Raw genomic sequence first — 19,366 nt, 5'->3', positions numbered from 1 at the left:
CTTGCTTTCACAATGCTCGCCGTTCATGTAATAACGCCTCCAGTAGTGCTAGCTATAGAATATCAGTGTTTCTTCTATTAGTTTTAGATCTAATCATGTTCACCTTGTGGTACCATAAATATCTTTCCTTTGTTGTCCAACTATCATTGTGATGAAAATTTCTGATGATTATCCCATGAAAAGACGTTCAAATTATAGCATATTGTTCAATTGTTCTCGTGGTTTGAGTGCGGTTTACCGGGTTATTAGCGGCCGTTGTGAGTTCCCTTCGGGAACGGACACGATAATTTACTTTTTTTTATTACTTTTTTTAATTTTAGTACTTTGAGTCTCACGCGAACCATGATTTTTTTTAGTGCGCTTATTTTACTTTCGTCGACAATGCAATTTTTAAAAGCATTGTTCAATTCAGTCACGATATTCAACTGATGATAGTGACATGAAAATCGATTATGGAGAACATTTGACTTCGTTGATGCATGATGATGACGGCAGAGTTAGTTCTTTTTATTGCTTTATGAAATTTTTTGTCTCGGGGCGTTTATTCACAATAGTAATTCCTTTGTATTTCTGCATGTGCACACAGCCTACGATACCTGGACGCATTTAAAAATCTGCTCACTAGATTCACCATCACCTGTCCCTCCCATGCTTCTCCGTCTTGACCATTACTTTTCTTCTTTTATTCACCATGGTTGGTTAACACCCACATCTCCCGTACTGGCTGATTTTCTTCTCGTGCCATGAGGTGTTGTCTATAATAGTAATAATAACGAGAGAGCTTGGAAGCTCAGGGCCCTACGCTATGCTTTTAATGTAAAACGGCCAGAAAATCCGATTATAAGGAGATAAAAAGGAAAAGAAGGAGCAAACCGAAAGCGGATGAAGTGAGAGAAAAATAACAATCCGCAATACTTTTGCCTAGCTCATATTCATACTGATTGAAACGTTTTTGCAATACAACGATGTAGCCAATCAACGGAAAAAACATTTCCATCAATTCTAGTAACATGTACAATGAGGTAGGCAAAAAATGTCCTGATGTCTGTCCTGACGTTTCCTGTGACCGGCGCTGACTCTGCCGATCACAGGCGTTCTGGCCTCGACGGGATCTCTCTTCCAACTTTTCCTGTGACCGGCGCTGAATCGCCCGTTCACGCTTATTTTGGAGTTGACAAGACGTCTGTCCTGACGTTTCCTGTGACTGGCGCTGACTCTGCCGATCACGGGCGTTCTGGACTCGACGGGATCTCTTTTCCGACGTTTCCTGTGACCGGCGGTGAATCGCCCGTTCACGCTTATTTTGGAGTCGATTCTGCGTCTGTCCTGACGTTTCCTGGGACCGGCGCTGACTCTGCCGATCACGGGTGTTCTGGAGTCGACAGGATCTCTCTTCCGACGTTTCCTGTGACCGGCGCTGAATCGCCCGTTCACGCTTATTTTGGAGACGACCGGATCTCTCTTCCAAAGGATCTCTCTTCCAAAGTATGTTTTTGCTGACGCATCCTATCACCTATTCCGCAACTAGCGTCCATTCTAATTTTATTTCCTCCTCGTCTCCCTATTAATTTTCTTTGCAAATCTCCCTCTACATCAGGGAGTCGTAAACATAATACGACGAGTATTGTCGCCAGCTGTTTGTGGCCAGCTGTTATGTACAATCCTGTAGAACCTTTGTAGTCACAGATACGGGACAGATACGGTAGCTCTAGGCGTGACACAAACACACACAAACAAACACCAAATCACAGATACGGGACAGATACGGGACAGATACGGTAGCTCCAGGCGTGACACAAACACACAAACACACAAACACACAAACACCAAATTAAAGCTGTGTGGACCCTGGCTAGTGCCAGACGTTACTAAAGTAACGTCTTCTGCATAGCTACGGTAATAATACGTTTTCTCATGTTTATGTTCTCACAGTTTGTTGAGTATACGGTAACAGTTGAGTCGACGACCACAGATCCGAGAGAAAGATGCTCTTGAATGCTGCAAATACTCCCATTAAGGCGCAGTTGATTCTTTCGCAGGTCAATATGGACACCCCTGATACAAGAAAATACAACAAAAACAATGTCACCATTACCTCTGCAGTGTAAAACTCACTTTGCATTTCACCTCAACTGCCAACTAAGATTTTTCTGATCTCATGTTGCTCCTTCTAGGCACCGGCGGATTAAAGTAAAAGTAAAGTAAATTATCGTGTCCGTTCCCGAACACTAGCGGCAGATGCTGCGCCTAATGGTGAGGGTGAGTGGATAAGTCTCACAACCACTGGCACAAGTGCCGAGAAAGACCCCGTTAGCCGCATCCATATACCCATTGTGCCTGGCCACAAGTTCCCAATTGACTGTGGATAACAGCATGGCTGGAAAAAACGCCCCTAGGCAGGACTTGATTATGCCGGCATAATTATTGGCATAATTTGGTGGTTGAAAGTTTGCAGCATAATTTGGCATCCTTTCGGAGGTAGGAGCATAACTACATGATTGTATCACAGTTCTAGTATGCAGGCTACACAATTGTGTACCATGCACCTGATCAGTGCTGGTGGTCTGCATGGTAAAGGGTTGGGAGGTCAGGCAGATGGTGTTTTCAATGAAAAGCAGGGTAGAAATCATGGCAATACATTGTTGTATGCTCAAACCCGTCTTGTTCAAAGTTCTTTCTCACACTTGTACAGTACATGTAGCAGACGATGCGAGCGAATCAGCCTTTATCAGGTATCCGGGGCAGATGAGAAAGTGACGAGTAGCTCGCAAAATTCCCCACGTACATGACATTGTGCATGTTACGAAGTCATGACCTTGGACTTTAGCAGCCATAACTGTGCAGGCTGTGGATATTGCTCTAATAATTAAAAATGAGGTCTAGTTCATTTTTTGGTCATGATGGAAGGAAAGGTGGAGCTATGGGAGAGATAAGCTGATTATTCGCATGGCAAGGGGGACATCAGTTGGACGATTACGAAGACAGTTGAACATGATAATTTTCCAAGGAAACTCAAAATGATTTTTTGCGCACGCGAAAAAATATGTTAACACAGAAGGCGCATGCTCTGATCCCAACAAACTCTTACGCGCTCATTGTTCTCCGAAGTCCACTGTTCCTGACTTCAGTCCTTGCTGTGTCCGCATTGGCAGTGGATTTCTTTCTCAACCTCAATCTCAAGGTTTACGATACCTCACGGAGATGTCCCGTGCACGTAAGCAATCGGCTCCCGGGCACAGGCGTTCCAGCCGCAGGCGCGCCTCGTCGTCCCCGTATGCCGACACTCCAAATCGAGCCCCTGTGGACCATGTGGCCGATCGTTCCGGCAATGCCCGTGCGGATCGTTCCGGCAATGCCCGTGCGGAGCAGGACGATATCCCGTTCGCCGTTCCCCAGCCGGCCAGCTTATTCACAACTGGCCTAAAGCCACGTTCCGTTACTGCGGCTGTGTCGACGGCCCTGCACCCCCCCCCCCCCCCTGCTGGCTCGAGTCGAGCGCCTTGAGGAACGAATTTCAGCTCGCCAGGATCCGGACGGCCATGATCAGGCGGAGGTCCCCTCAGTGGCAGATGTGGTCCAAACCGCGTCCAACACCGTCACCCATCACCCGCCGCAGGTCGACTCCGGCCCCATGGACATCTCCCTCATGCAACCCGCGCTGCCTCCGATCGCAGCGCCCATGGCGAACACTCGTGAGTCCAGCTCTATTGTTCCCACGGTCCCGCATAAGTTGCTTGAAAAGATCACACGCGGCGAATATATTGAGCTTGAGGATCTCCTCCCGCAGAATTGATGTGGGCGCAGGGACCAAGCCCTTGGAGCTCAGTACCGCCAACGGAGAGGGCCGGCGTGTGTCCCTCAATTTTTGTGTGACTTAGAAGCGCTCCATTGTCGACTCCATTGTCGACTTTACTGCCTGGCTGGAAGCCTACACAATCTACATGGCCTGCGCACTGAAATATGTGCCATTCCGAGCACTGGAGCTGGTGACGTACCAGCACATTATCTGCAATGCCAACCAGCAGTTTGCGACCCCAGCTGTACTGGGGTATGACCATGCATTCCGTTCAGCGGTGGCAACAACCTCTGCTCGTTGGGACGCAATCGACCAAAGCTTCTGGAACCTGCACCTGATCTGGGCACCCCGACCATCATGTCCGCGCTGCACAACGCACCACAGCCGTGACCGTTGCCCACAGTATTTGGCAGCGCCACATGCTCCAGCTGGCACCAACACCAGCCGTCCTACCCAGCCATTTCTGGCCTGGGCGGGCAGCACCCGCCAGATCTGCCTCAACTTCAACCATGGCCGCCCATGCCAACACCAGCCCTGTGAACGCTTGCACGCTTGCACTGCTCAACCTGCGGCGACCGAGGTCATCCCGCCGCCCGCTGCACCAACGCCAGTCGTGGGGGACCCCGCCAGACGGACAAGCCCTTCGCAGCGAAGTAGTCTCCCCACGCCTCTGTACATAGCCCGCCTACTGACTCTTTTGCCTCGTATTTCTAATCGTGTTCTCTCTGACTTTATCCTTAATGGCTTGCAGCACGGGTTCCCCATTGGCCACTCTGGTGCTTCTGTATCTATCATCTCTGGCAACCTCCCAACTGCCTTTGAACATGTTCCGTTTGTACAACAAATTGCTGACCGGGTCCGACGTGACGAATCGATCGGTCCTTTCTCTGTCCAGCCTTTCCACCCATTTGTATGCTCTCCGCTCGACATAGTGCCCAAGAACAACGGGAAATTCCGCCTCATTCACCACCTGTCTTACCCTGACCGTATGTCTGTCAATGATGGAATAAACAAGGATTCGTTCTCCCTACATTATGTCACAGTGGACGATGCCATTGAGCTTCTGCAACGTCAAGGTACTGGTGCCTTGATGGCGAAGCTCGACATACGCAATGTATTTCAACTGGTCCCTGTCGCACCCACTGCATACTATTTGTTGGGTTTCCAGTGGCAGGGCCTATTCTACTATGACAAAGTACTGCAATTCGGGCTGAGGTCTGCACCCTACTTGTTTAACTGCATTGCCGACGCACTTTGCTAGATTAGTTGTGAACTGTTCCAGGTTCCCCACCTCCTGCACCTTCTGGACGACTTCTGGCTTTGTGGCCCTGCAAACTCAACGCTATGTGCGCAGCGTCTGAATGTAGTCCTCTCCGTATTCCGCTACCTGGGAGTTCCCATTGCCGACGAAAAGACAGTCGGCCCAACCTCCTGTCTCACCTTCCTGGGCATCGAACTGGACTCCGTCCAGAAAGTGGCTTGTCTCCCACAGGACAAGGTTGACGACATCCGCTCCAGATTATTGGCCTTTTGCCAACACCAATCCTGCCGTCTACGGGAGCTTGAACAGCTGTTTGGCAAGCTGTGTCAAAATCTTATCGATTTGATTATAGAATGTAGAATACCTTTCCAACCATGCACACACTCACACTACTACAACACAAACCATCATTGTTCATTCATCAACTACACTTCAGTCAAGAAGAAGAATAACCAAAAACCAAGGAGATACAAACAGCGGAGAAAAGAACTGAGACGCACAATGAGTAAGTTACGCTCCAAAAACGGCGGTGCTCGGAAGCAAGAGAGGCCAAATAGATCGCAACGCAGCGCACCCGGACCCATTCGGGCCTGAGCTGCGTAGCGATCGCGTGGTCAGGTGCACTGTGGTGCCATGGAAACAAAGATGGTGGCGCATGTAGCGCGTGTACCATGAGGTAGAAAGAAAGGAAAATAAATAAATAAATAAACTGCAGAACGAAAGTGAACGCGAAGAAGAAATATATTTGAGAGTCTGAGAAACAGGAACGTAGTTCGCGTCTGGCGGAGGGTGCTTGCACCTAGCTAGAGGTGAGAGCACCACTGTCAGATAATGGAAAGACTGAGTTAGAAAAGGAGAAAGACGACGGAGTTGCAGACTGAAACTACAGGAAGTTCAAGTAAGACGTGAACACTAAATTTATATGTATTTCAAATATTCGTGAACGGAATATGCTCCCTTCCCCGAACCCTTACCCTAACCCTAAAAAACCGATAAAACGCCCTACCGGCTTGTGTAGTGTCAAAGGAGGTAAGAGTTTCGAAGTCGCAATCTCTCTCGGATGAATAATATACCATAGCTTGTTACTGGTGCATTGCTGACCAAAGGCGAGGTTGCCCATCTATCTTATATAATCTTGAATCCTGGTGGTGGCAGCCAATTGTTCTTCAGATTTCCTTTTTCAACATTCACAAACCATTTTTGGTTTCTTTTCGATAAAAGCTTATCCGCTATGTGGGCATCTGACATCGTGGACAGGAGAAGATGGCAGCTAACCGGCCATATTCTCCGTATGGACAGTGACGCGCCGCCATGGATCGCGCTGACGGGCTATTTTGCAGGAGATGCCAAGGCTGGGCGTGGACGTCCAAGGACATCCATTGCGACGCGCATCACAAGCGACTTACAGAGGAGGAACATCGACTTGAAGCGCAGCAGTCAGCTGGGGAATGTGAGGGCCATCGCTCTGGACAAGCCTACATGGAGAAATCTGGCCAACAATCCATGATCTGGCGTCACAGGTCATCAGTGCGCCGTGTTAATAATTATCTTGATAATGGAACTTGACCATAGGAGATAGGACAGAAGCGGAACGTATAATTATACCCACATAATTATATTATTACGCGTACTGTGGTATTATTATTATTATTATTATTATTTGTAAGAAAGGTTTGCTCCCCACACCGGAGCTCGCGCTATTCCGCCGACTTTACTTGACACTTGAAATATCTGGTGTTCACGAGGTGTTTGTCGCGCTGGAAGCGGAGCGTCTCTGTAAGTTTGTATCCCTGGTGATGTTTGTGCCTGGAGAGCACTATATAAGTGGTGCTTTTCAGGCACAATCTTCCTCAGCCTACTCAAGCTCAACTGATGAGGGGTGAATTCCCCGAAACACTGTGTATTGAGCAGGGAGTGGTGCTTTCTTGCAGGTTTGCCGAGTCGAAGGTTCGATGGACTTCTCGTGTGCTCTGGATGGCAGTCGCGAGTCAGTCAAGTGTCAAGTAAAGTCGGCGGAATAGCGCGAGCTCCGGTGTGGGGAGCAAACCTTTCTTACAAATCATCGCCGAAGTCGCAACCACTACTTCGTACTGTTGTGCCCAGCGCGGGCTTGCGACTAGTTGGTTTGGAGGTGACTGCGTTGCGAATGACCGAGGGTCCTCGACGTCTGTCTCACCGTCCAGGAGCGACACTGACTCACGCTGCTATCTGGTGTTCACGAGGTGTTTGTCGCGCTGGAAGCGGAGCGTCTCTGTAAGTTTGTATCCCTGGTGATGTTTGTGCCTGGAGAGCACTATATAAGTGGTGCTCTTCAGGCACAATCTTCCTCAGCCTACTCAAGCTCAACTGATGAGGGGTGAATTCCCCGAAACACTGTGTATTGAACAGGGAGTGGTGCTTTCTTGCAGGTTTGCCGAGTCGAAGGTTCGATGGACTTCTCGTGTGCTCTGGATGGCAGTCGTGAGTCAGTCAAGTGTCAAGTAAAGTCGGCGGAATAGCGCGAGCTCCGGTGTGGGGAGCAAACCTTTCTTACAAATCATCGCCGAAGTCGCAACCACTACTTCGTACTGTTGTGCCCAGCGCAGGCTTGCGACTAGTTGGTTTGGAGGTGACAGCGTTGCAAATGACCGAGGGTCCTCGACGTCTGTCTCACCGTCCAGGAGCGACACTGACTCACGCTGCTATCTGGTGTTCACGAGGTGTTTGTCGCGCTGGAAGCGGAGCGTCTCTGTAAGTTTGTATCCCTGGTGATGTTTGTGCCTGGAGAGCACTATATAAGTGGTGCTCTTCAGGCACAATCTTCCTCAGCCTACTCAAGCTCAACTGATGAGGGGTGAATTCCCCGAAACACTGTGTATTGAGCAGGGAGTGGTGCTTTCTTGCAGGTTTGCCGAGTCGAAGGTTCGATGGACTTCTCGTGTGCTCTGGATGGCAGTCGTGAGTCAGTCAAGTGTCAAGTAAAGTCGGCGGAATAGCGCGAGCTCCGGTGTGGGGAGCAAACCTTTCTTACAAATCATCGCCGAAGTCGCAACCACTACTTCGTATTATTATTATTATTATTATTATTATTACTATGTGGGCATATGCACTACATTGAAAAACAACATTTCAAAGTGCTTACTTACGGGGATAATAAGCCTGGTAAGTCAAATGTACCTGGTGGTATACTCACGATCCTGTTGCCTCGCAACCATCTGGAAGTCAAGACAATGAAGGCAATTGCACACAATACTTCTAAGCTGGTCGGAACCATCGATTTCTTTCTATTAGTATCAGACTCCAGGTGATAAATGAATGCATGAAGCTAGGAGTTGTGAGAGAGAACCACGCGTTGCTGTCCACAAAGAATAATGCTTTGGGCCGATTTTAAAACAAGTATTTGTTGTGCGCCAGATTTCATTGCGATTGAGTCAGCCAGTCTTGTCGACGTCCGCTGATATCAGATGAGGTCTTACAATATTGAAGCAGCTAGCTGTCCAAAAATGGAGGCGATTGATTTTAAATACTCTTTCACCGTACATAATCACTCCACACCAGGGAGTCGTACAAACCCTCCCTGGTCCACTTCATCATGCCATTACTAACCACTAACAGCCCCTTAACCTTACAGTTCCTGAAGATGGGCGGCATGGGCCTGGCATGAAAATTTGGATTTTATTATTTTTGGAAGAATTCGTAGCCGAGAGACCGTTTTTGAGTAGTAGTGGTGTATAACTGTGTGAAACATGAAGTGGCTGCAGTATAGTCTGCACACCCTTAGGAAGGTGCTCAGAGAGTTGGAGATTATGCTTCCTGCCAACTGACTTCCAATGACCGGCCACTTGACACACTGACGGTTGCCGGGGTGTCGCGGCTCAAGCCCGCCAGGCCCTGTATGCCGACAGGGGTAGGAGTCCTAGCCGTCTCAAGGTGGGAGACCTGGCCCTGGTCTATAGAGACTTTCTGATATCACCGGAGGCCCGACAACAGCCATCGAGGAAGCTACAACCAAAATGGTTTGGGCCGTTCCGCGTCGTTTGGGAGGTGGGCTCGAACGCCTACGAATTGGAGCTGCCGTCCGTTTTCCGCTGTCATCCTGTATTCAACGTCACTGCTCTGCGACACTACGAACAGAACACCATTCCCAACAGACGCCAGCCAGTGCCCCCTCCGTTTATGGATCTGGACGGAAACACCCGCTATATGGTGAAGGCCATCCTGAAGCACAGAGATGACCGGGGTGAGCGCCAGTACTTGGTGCTTTGGAAGGGTTACCCCGTTGGCGAGGCAACATGGGAGCCCATTAGTAACTTGGTTGACGAGTCAGGTAAAAACATTGTCCAGCTGCGGAACTATCTATCTAGTCTACGCAAGTGATAGCATGGTCTGCAGCTCCTCCATGTTGTGGTTATTTGCATTCAGTTCCTGACATTATTGAGTTTTTTTAGTTACACAGGCTTCCGTTCCTGACAATTGGGTATTCTGTTGCTCCTTGCCACCTGCTGTATTAATAATAATAATAATAATAATAATAATAATAATAATAATAATAATCAGTCAATAATAATAATAATAATAATAATAATAATAATAATAATAATAATAATAATAATAATAATAATAACCTGCGACAGAGGGACTCTTGCTGGCTGTACAGGATCAGGCCATTGCGACCAGGCACTATCAGGTCACGGTCATTGGACGGGGAGACGTTGTGGACATTTGTCGAGTTTGCGGCACTCGCGGAGAAACAGTTGATCACATTGTGGCCTGTTGCCCAGCCCTAGCTAAAACACTGTATATCGAACGGCATGACACGCTCGTCAAGTTGGTGCATTGGGCACTATGCAAGCGGCATGGTCTGGGTCGGCCGGGAAGCAACCCGCTGAAGCATCATCTTGTGCCTGTCACCGAGAATCTTGACATGAAGCTCCTGTGGGAGTTCAATATCCCAACAGATACGCAAGTGCGCCACAACCGTCCAGACCTGGTGTTGCGGTCCAGCACACAGGTGCTGCTGATGGATGTCAGTGTTCCATTGGACCAGAATGTTCCCACAAAAATCGCCGAAAAAATAACAAAGTACGCTCCCCTTTGCCAAGAGCTGCGGCGCATCTGGCATGTGGATGATGTCCGCGTTGTGCCCCTGGTTGTTGGGGCGCTTGGTGGACTGACTGGTGTGTCCCTGTCACACTTTGTGTTGGCATTGGCAGGCACTCTGCGCATTGAAAGGGCTCAGCAATGTGCTATCCTGGGCACGCTGAACATTGTCAAGTCCGTTCTTGGCATTCGGCATTAGGCTCCTCATGTTACGGGTAGAGCTAGTCCGTATAAACCTCCAATACCGCATTTGCTTTGACATCCATGAATGTGCAGTATGACGGTCCTCACAACCTGATTTTTCTCTTGCCATTTGAGTATGTCCGGCATTCATCTCTTCCTTTATCTCTATTCCTGTACTGGTAGTCCATTTTTGTGATTACTCTTTTTGTATTCGAATATGTCCTGTCCTCCTCCATCTTTTTGTATTCGAATATGTCCTGGCCTCCTCCATCGTTCTGCTTATTTCTGTCCGTCTCTCAGTTTCTGCGTCGGCTTTCAATATTTTTGCTTTGGTTTTTACAATCCTTTTTGCTTCGGTCTTCATTGCGTTGGCCATTTATCTATTTTTTCTCTCATTACCCTTGGTCTCTTTTGGCCCGGTGATGGGGTTCTTACCTCATGTCATGACAACGTGAGTGAAATAAAGCCAACTCCATAATAATAATAATAATAAGAAAGGTTTGCTCCCCACACTTTCTTACAAATCATCGCCGAAGTCGCAACCACTGTTTCGTAATAATAATAATAATAATAATAATAATGAAGGTACGTGTTGGGTCGTAAGTATCCACGCAAACACACATCCAGTCAAAATAAGGCACTTGTCAAAGTATCCGAACGTTTTCGGTCCCTTCTCATCAAGGATTATACAGGGAATGGCTCAAGTTGGAAAGACTAAAACTTATATAGCGTAAAGATATGAGATAACAACACTCGTGACAAGGTGGAAAAAGTATCAAGTTCAGCACGACACAAAACTCGAAGGAAATAATAATAGCGACAAGAACATAGTGAGCAAATTAAGTTACATTGTTAACACCTCGACGAGGAGTTGCGTGGATACTTACGACCCAACACGTACCTTCGTTATTAAAGTATTATCCGCCTCCGACTTCTTGTAAAAATAATAATAATAATAATAATAATAATAATAAGTTACATTGAACGACATAACCGGATAGTAAAGTATGTGCACTTCGAAATGTGTAAAGCACGAGATCTACCTACTGGTGCTTCACGATTCGACCACCAGCTCAAGGCATTGGTCAAGAGTAATCAGTATCGCCTCTATTGGGAGTATTCGGTCCCAACTGACCTGAAACTATCAGCAAACAGGCCCGATCTGCTCCTTGTTGATGACAAGGAGCGCATCGCCTACATTATAGACATCAGCGTTCCTGGTGAGAGCAACATCAATAAGAAAATGGCTGAAAAGCGCTCGAAATATTATGATTTGAAGCGGGAGATTTCGAGGATTTGGTCCCTCAACCAGGTTGACGTGGTCCCTGTGGTTGTCGGTGCCCTGGGAGGCTTGGTGGGGGAGACTCCTCAATGCCTTCGGACTGTGCAGGGAGGAGACCTGGCTATTGTGCAACAGGAGGCTATACAAGGTTCGATTAAAATACTGAGAACTATCCTTAACATGTAGATGCACCTCTGCTGCGTTTGCATGTTCAATAGCTAAGAGACTTGAATAACGACTGATAAAGACTGATATTTCCTTTGTTACTACTCCCTTCATTGGTTGATGTATTTTGCCTGTCGCTGCAAATTCTTTATTATTGTTTTGATGTTGGAGTTCGGATTGAGTTTCTTTCCTTTCTTCCTCTTCCTTCAACTAGTTCTTGTCCCTTTGGTTTTTAGGTTTTATTTATTTATTTATTTTTGGTTTTGTTTTTTCACTTTCTTTTTGCTGTCCCACCCATGGAAATATTTCCCGGTGGGTCTGGCTTATCGCCTTCGAAAGAAGTGAATAAAGGAGAAATAATAATAATAATAATAATAATAATAATAGTACAGCACGCATATAGCTCATGAAAAATCAAATGAGGGTCATGCATCTGTCGACAACGTCGAGCCAGTGCGTTCTGTCTGAGGCAAGTTGCTCCGCTTCCAAAAGAGACATATTGAGAAGTAAAAGGTCATTCCTAATGTTGTCTACCCATCTGGTCACTGGGCGACCTCTGGGCTTCTTTATATCTGTTATATTCATTGCCATGTGAAGGGCTTTGTACGACACAGTGTCCTTCCCTTCACGAATGACATGTCCAAACCATAATAAGCGCCGGCGTCTACAGACTGCACTTATTGGGCATTGAGCAGTTTTAGCATAAAGAGCATTATTCGAAATTTTATTGGGAAAGATGATTCCAAATATTTATCTGAGTTTACGGCGGTGCCATACATCAATTTTGCTTTCTAAGGCTTTTGTTAGAGTCCATAGCGCGTAGTTATAATAGGAGAACTGGCAAAATGAGACAGTTGAACATGCTTAAGCGGGACTGCTGGGTATGGCGTTTCCATGATACACTGGAAAATGCCCGGTTCGCTGCTATGATACGTGCATCAATGTCCTCCGCTGACCCCAGACGAGAACCCAACAGTTTGACCGACCTCCAGGAGGCATCTGACTTTGTAGCTGTTACAAATTGTGTTTTGCTGATGTTTAGTTTTAAGTTGTCTTCTGCGAAGATGGGTTCGCATTTCTCTACGGTTGCTTCAACTGCTGTCCGGTTGTGGTCATGCACTGTTGTATCATCTGCATACAGGGTGAACTTAGTAGGTAGATTGACTTGTTCTGGGCAGGCTTCTCTGATCCTCTGCATTGCACCTTCTGCGTAGACAATATACATAAGGGGTGACAGGGGGTCCCCTGCACCACTCCAACATTAGTTGGAAATGACTGACTGAGCTGCTTTCCCAGCTTCACGCAAGCAGAGGTTTCGGAGACTAGTTGCTGAATAGTGCTAACATGTGCACCTGCCGAAGCCAGACGGTCAACAGCAGTCTGCCTGATTATTGTATCAAATGCGCCACTGAAATCTAAAAGCGCCGCTGAGTAACTCCAGTCTCCTAGCAAGGCCCTCTCGCACATCATTCTTGTGAAGAATACTCCGTCCGCAGTCGACCGCCCAGGGCGGAAGCCAGCCTGGCTTTCAGGCTGCATTGCTACACCATTATGATAATTTACTGTATTCCATGCTCTTAGGTTCCGTGATTAACAATTGGTTAAAGCCACGGAACTTTCCGTTGGGGAGGGGATGGTGTAACAGTTTTACACCTACTTTCACCACTCACACCTTATCACCTTGTGTCACACCTACTCTCATAATATAACCAGTATATTGAGTAATAAACGCTCTCTTCTTCCTTCGCTCAATGAAGAACTATTACAACAACTGCCTCAGGACCGGATAGCCGCTTCAGCCACCACCCTCACGACAGAGGTGTCCATGGCTGGCAGGGGACGAATCCGCCGTGCGCCCCGCAAACAAGCAATGCTGGATCTCAGCAGGGCAAAAGACAGCCGGCACCAGATCCACGACATGACCTGGCTGTACGGCTCCTTCGTCTTCTCTGAGACTAGAGACGCGGCACGCTTGTAAAAGGTGGTGGCTGATTTCCCCATCCCACCACTGGCTGAGAAAACCAATGGCAGGAAAGTGGCATGCTCAATATCCCTGACGCGTTGGCCATAGTGTCGACGTTTTTTCCTTCTCACTGCGCTGGTACATGCTGGTGAGTGAGGAGGTCCGATTCGATTGCGCGAAAGGGTTGAAAACTTGGAGGAAGTTCGTACATCCCTTGCCACCGGAGTTGAAGTCGAAGAAGGCCATTGTTAACGTGCAGAACACTGACAACAAGTGTTTACTGTAAGTATAGCAGTGGGGTTTCAGTGTGGTGATACGGTGTATTGATTGAACTGTATGCCGTCTGTCCATGTCTTATGTCATCCGTACTTTAGATGGTCAATACTGGCTGCTAAATTTTCAGCAGACAAGTCTCATCCCTATCGTCAATCGTCATACGCAGAACATGCGGATACTGTGGATGTGAGCGGCATCGAGTTTCCAGCAAAACTGGAAGACATAGCAGACATCGAAAGACTGAACGACGGTCTTCACATCAACGTCTTCGGATATTTGTATTTGTATTTATATCATTATCTCATGGCACATCATGATGACGGCCAATAAAACTGAGACAAGGGTGAAAGCCAACCACAGCAGTAAAACAGATAAAAGAATACAAATAAGAGGCAAAGAAGGCAAAGGAGGAGACAAACCAGCAGGATATACATGAAACCTATAATTGAGCAGAGATTTTAGCAACAAAATTATCCATCGACGTGCTGGTCTTGGCCTGCGTTGGTAATGTTGCCCAAAACACATAGCCAGCAAAGATCGGGGATCTAGTGAATAAGGTGGAGGCAGCGCGTGGGAGACTGAGTGAGTTCCGGGTATTCCGTGTTTCGGAGAACCAATTATAAGCCTGCATATGCAAGGGTATTTTATTTAGTAATATTTTATGTATGAGAACACAGAGGTGGTACTTATGTCGAGTGGAAAGGGGACTGATCTTGGCAATTTCGTAAAGACTAGCGGAGGGAAAGCGACGATCTTTGCTAAATAAGATTTTAAGGAGCATGCGGTTATGGGTTTCTAGCTTGTTCAATACAGTAGTAGTTATGCCACACCAAGCAGTATCACAGTAGTCAAGTAAGGGCAATATATAGCAACGATAAAACAAGCGTTTGCAAGAAAGAGGAAGATGTCTACAGTGGGCTTGAAGGGCCCCAAGGATGGAGCTTGTGCGCTTGCAGACATACTGCACATGGGGTGACCACGACAATTTAGAGTCAATAATAACGCCAAGATGCTTATGCTCTTCAACAATATGAATAGCAACACTTGAAGAAGGAAAACAAAGTGGCAGGGAAGGGGGAGAAGGGGAAATGTACATAGCTGCCATTTTATCAACGTTTGGCTGCAACTTCCAATCATGCATCCAGGTTATAACTTTCCCAATGCTATCTTGCATGGCTTCGTGCAGGCGTATAGGGCAAGCATTGGAGCAAAGCAGAGCTGTGTCGTCAGCGAAAAGGCTGACACCAGGGGCAATATCGGGGAGGTCATTAATATACAGGAGAAATAGCAGTGGCCCAAGGATTGAACCCTGGGGGACTCCAGAAGTAACGGGTAAAGGCTCCGATAACACAGTTGAGAGGCGTACAAGCTGATGTCGGTTAGAAAGATACGATGAGAGCCAGCCGATAGCCTTGCCATCAATGCGATATACTGTTCGCAGCTTAGCTAAGAGACCCCTGTGCCAAACAGTGTCGAAGGCCTTTGCGAGATCGAAGAAAACTAAACCAACATGGTTATGGGCGTTCCGGGCGGTGTGGATGTCTTGCACGAGGCGGGTAACCTGGTACCTGGTGGAGTCACCCCGACAAAAGCCCGACTGTGCTGGCGAAAGTGAAATGCGAACATGATCATAAATGATGTCATATACAACACGTTCGCACACTTTTGATAAAGTAGAGAGCAATGAGATAGGGCGATAGTTGCTGGGGGTGGTGCGTGGTCCTCTATTTTTGTAGGTGGCCACGACTACCGCAGTTTTCCACATGGCTGGGAATTTCCCTTCACGAAATGACATATTCAAGATAATTGACACAGGATAGGCAACAGACAGAGCAAGAGCTCTCCAATCTTCGTTGGTAATTCCGTCTTGACCAGGGGACTTGCCAGTTTTCAGATTACGGAGATATTTCCTCACTTGGGCTGTACCAGTCGACAATGATAGGAGGGACGCAGGTACTGAGGGTGAAGGGGTGAGTGGTGGTATAGGCCACGTAGGGTCGTCAGGAAGTCCAAACGACGTAAACTGCGTGTTCAATATGTCTGCTATGTCTGCGGGATCTGTTGCTACCGTGCCGTCTGAAGCTGTCATTGATCGGATCGGCTCCCGACTACAGTTCTTACGGAGATGGCGGAGAAATTGATGGAGACTAGGGCGATCATGGGAAGACAGGGTGGCATGAACCGACTGTACATACTGACGATGGAGGGTACGTGACAAACATTTCACTTCGTTACGCTTGCGCTTAAAGGCAATGAAGTTTTCACTGGTTGGATACTTCCTATAAATGCTATACAAATCTCGCTTCAGTTTCACAGCACACTTGAGGTCCGGAGTGATCCAGGGTCGGGATGCATCCCGCATAGTAGGACGAGGCCTAATGTAGTCTCCTGTCCGCGGAATAACTTTGTAAGGCAACAGATGACGATGGAATGCTGACTGTAGTAAAGCATCAAACAGGACAATGGCATCATCAACATCAGAATGCCGATGAAGTAATGACCAGTCCAACCTAGACAAGTCTTCATTCACAACCTGCCAGACACGGGTAGGCACTTGTTTATACCTGTACTGAGCCTGGGGATGGAGGGACGATTTAGCAGTCGCTTGTGGTGTCGAGCACGATGCATAGTTGAGCGTACAAACAACCTGCAGATGATCAGATGTGCCAAGAGGAGCTGCGTGGTCGACTGAGAGGACGTGTCGGGGTTTGTTGGTTACCAACAAGTCAAGACATGAGTTGGCACCCGGTGATGAAGTGTATGTTGGGAAACTCACTAGTTGTTGGAGCCCAAGCATTGAAAAAACTGTCTGTAGGTTGGTACTGGCTGTAGAGGTGGAGTCAGAAGAGCACCAATCATTATGTTTGGCATTAAAATCCCCCGTCAGGAAGAAGTCACACTCGTCATAGCAAGAGGACTGTATAGCATCGACCAGCATATCCGAGAAGAAGGACAATTGTTCCGCCGTTTGGGAAGGGGGTCGATACATGCAACATACAAGAATAGGGTTAGGGGTGCATTGAGACTTAACTTCCACCCAGGTAGATTCACAGCCCTGACGCTGCAGGTCGGGTCTGTGGAGAATATGTTGAAAAGCATCAGTCCGGACAAGCACGGCGACACCACCATATCCTCTAGTGAAAGAGTGTGCATTTCTGTTCTCGTGTGCTGGTCTGTCTCTTCTAAAACAGGAATAGCCCGGTACATGCACGGAAACAGATGGGCACAGCCAGGTCTCCGTGAGGCAAACAATACTTGGCTTAGTGCTCTCCAGAACAATCGAAAGTTCAGCTAATTTATTGACGAGACCGACAATTCATGGTTATCAGCGTTAGGTCGGATTCTGATCTGGGGTAGAATGGGGTAGCATGCAAGTTGAGGGAAGACATAGACAACATGATTATGACGAGGAACTATCACCACCACGTTCAGTCACGTTGGTACCGTCGGCAAAGCGCCACTTACGGACAGTGTGGCTAATTGTTGCCGGCCAAAATCCTGCACTGAGTATTTTGCCTTCATCCGTCGCTAGGACAGTCAGTCGTGCATATGCTGTGCCAAAGGTCCGGGATTCGCTAATACTGCAATTGAGCACCTCAACCTCACGGTCCTTGCACCAGTCAGTAATTGCGTTAGCGCTACACTCCATGTGGACATTGCCCACGTAGAACACAGATTTCGCGACTTTTTCTACGCCTGTAAGGATGTTGGGGTTAGCTGGGGCCACAGGCTTCACGTACCGGGACGTGACCCGACGCCGTACAACTTCGGCCCAGCCATCCGAACTGCTTCCCGTATATTCACTTGTACTAGTTGTAGCCAAAGTTGATCTGGTTGGTGCAGCCGATGGTGTTTCAGTGCGTGATGAGGTCGGGATATGAAGAGAAAGTCATAAATATCTGTTAGGCCCACAATTTATTAATTCATATAATTCATTAGTTCATGCATTATTCATTTGGCCTGGGTAGCTACTTGCGCGTCCATGTTTGCCATAGCTACCCAGGCCCTTTATATTGCGTTGCCTCTCTCTCACTCGCTCTCGATTCCTGATTCTCGATTCATGCTCTACCTCGACTCTCGACTCTCGTAAGAAGATCTACCTTTACTCGCTACGTTGCTGTCTTGTGGATTCAACATATCCGTTAAGAATTTCTCGGCAACAGCAAACTGCCATCAATGTACTGCTCATTCAAGACGAAAGCAATGACGTGGATGTCCAGCACTGGGTGTTGATAAAGTCCTTCAGTCGGCTTGTTGCTACAGGAGCACGTCGAGCACATTTCGTCTGCTTCAGATGTCTCTCAACTCACGCCACGGAGAAGGCATTGAACAATCATAATATGATGTACTGCAGCGAACATCCTGAAGCCACGGTGGAGATGCCAAAGGCTGGCGATAGGGCTTGAAAGTGATGACGTCAAAAACGGCCTGGGAGTAGTAAATTGACATCAGATTTCTATTTTGGATCCACCAAGGTGTGACTTTGCTATTGCCTCAGTATGTGGGTGCATAGCAACCCACTCATGTCGTATGCAGGTGCAACTTTTACTTCGCCACCAGTTGTCACCCCGCCCCCACTAGCCAAATCAGTCAGTTTCACTGGCAACATCACCTTGCTGTGAGTGAGACCGCTTGAAATGTGCTTGGATCCATACAAAAACTGGATCCAGGTGGATCCAGTTTTCGAATTTTTCAAATTGTTGCTATCATTGCTATGGAGTGACGTAGCACTTTCAAGCCCTATAGAGTTGTGTTCAGGAATGTGAACAAGCAGCTTCAAGCCCCATTTGTAAGTAGAACACTTAATCAGGGTGAAGGGAAACAGACCATATGATCACCCTCTACCCAACACTTATTCCCAGGAATAGGAAAGGAATGTGAAACACAACATGAAAATTTCTAAGAGGGCAGATATCATTTTCTGTTTCATCATTTTTATCATAAACCGTTTTCTTTTTTCCCATCAGACCATACCAGTTACATCAAAGGTTGAGGGTGATCTTGCTAGATTGTTTCCACCAAGCATACTGGTAATGGTGTCGGATTAAAATCTAATCTAGGCTGATGTAAGTTTCTTGGATCATTTTCAGGGGCAACACTCATCGAACAGCTGGAACGTTTTATGAGATATACAACAGCACGAATTATAGGAATAACAATCAGAGATAAAAGATAGAGTTTGGGGTCTGTCAAATGAGGGTTACCCACGTTTACTGATTTCGTCTGATCGTAAGGTGGTTGTGTAGTGATATGGTCTGTTGGTGGTGATGTTTCACTAGGGATGTCAACCGGAGTCGGTCTTTCACTTTGGATGACAGTAGGCGTCGAGACCGGACAGCGCAAGGTGGCGGAGTTGCCATA

The 19,366-nt window shown here is 47.3% G+C and overlaps 1 protein-coding gene across 6 annotated transcripts in view; it reads right to left on the bottom strand.

Annotated features, from left to right (window-relative positions):
- The window catches only part of LOC135806684 (uncharacterized), an 86,911-nt gene that overhangs the window by 25,912 nt on the left and 41,633 nt on the right, over positions 1–19,366 (bottom strand). For all 6 annotated transcript variants that reach the window (XM_065320915.1, XM_065320917.1, XM_065320914.1 and 3 more), the window contains 2 exons: positions 8,183–8,251; positions 1,931–2,055 (listed from right to left, as the gene is read on the bottom strand). In XM_065320915.1, the coding sequence (XP_065176987.1) occupies positions 1,931–2,055; positions 8,183–8,251 (194 nt within the window). The remainder of the gene's footprint in view (positions 1–1,930; positions 2,056–8,182; positions 8,252–19,366) is intronic.

Source organism: Sycon ciliatum, chromosome 1 (genome assembly GCF_964019385.1).
Source record: "Sycon ciliatum chromosome 1, ocSycCili1.1, whole genome shotgun sequence".
Taxonomy (NCBI): Eukaryota; Metazoa; Porifera; class Calcarea; order Leucosolenida; family Sycettidae; genus Sycon; species Sycon ciliatum.
Note: the sequence above shows the minus strand (reverse complement) of the source record. Positions and strands in the feature narration are given on the sequence as shown.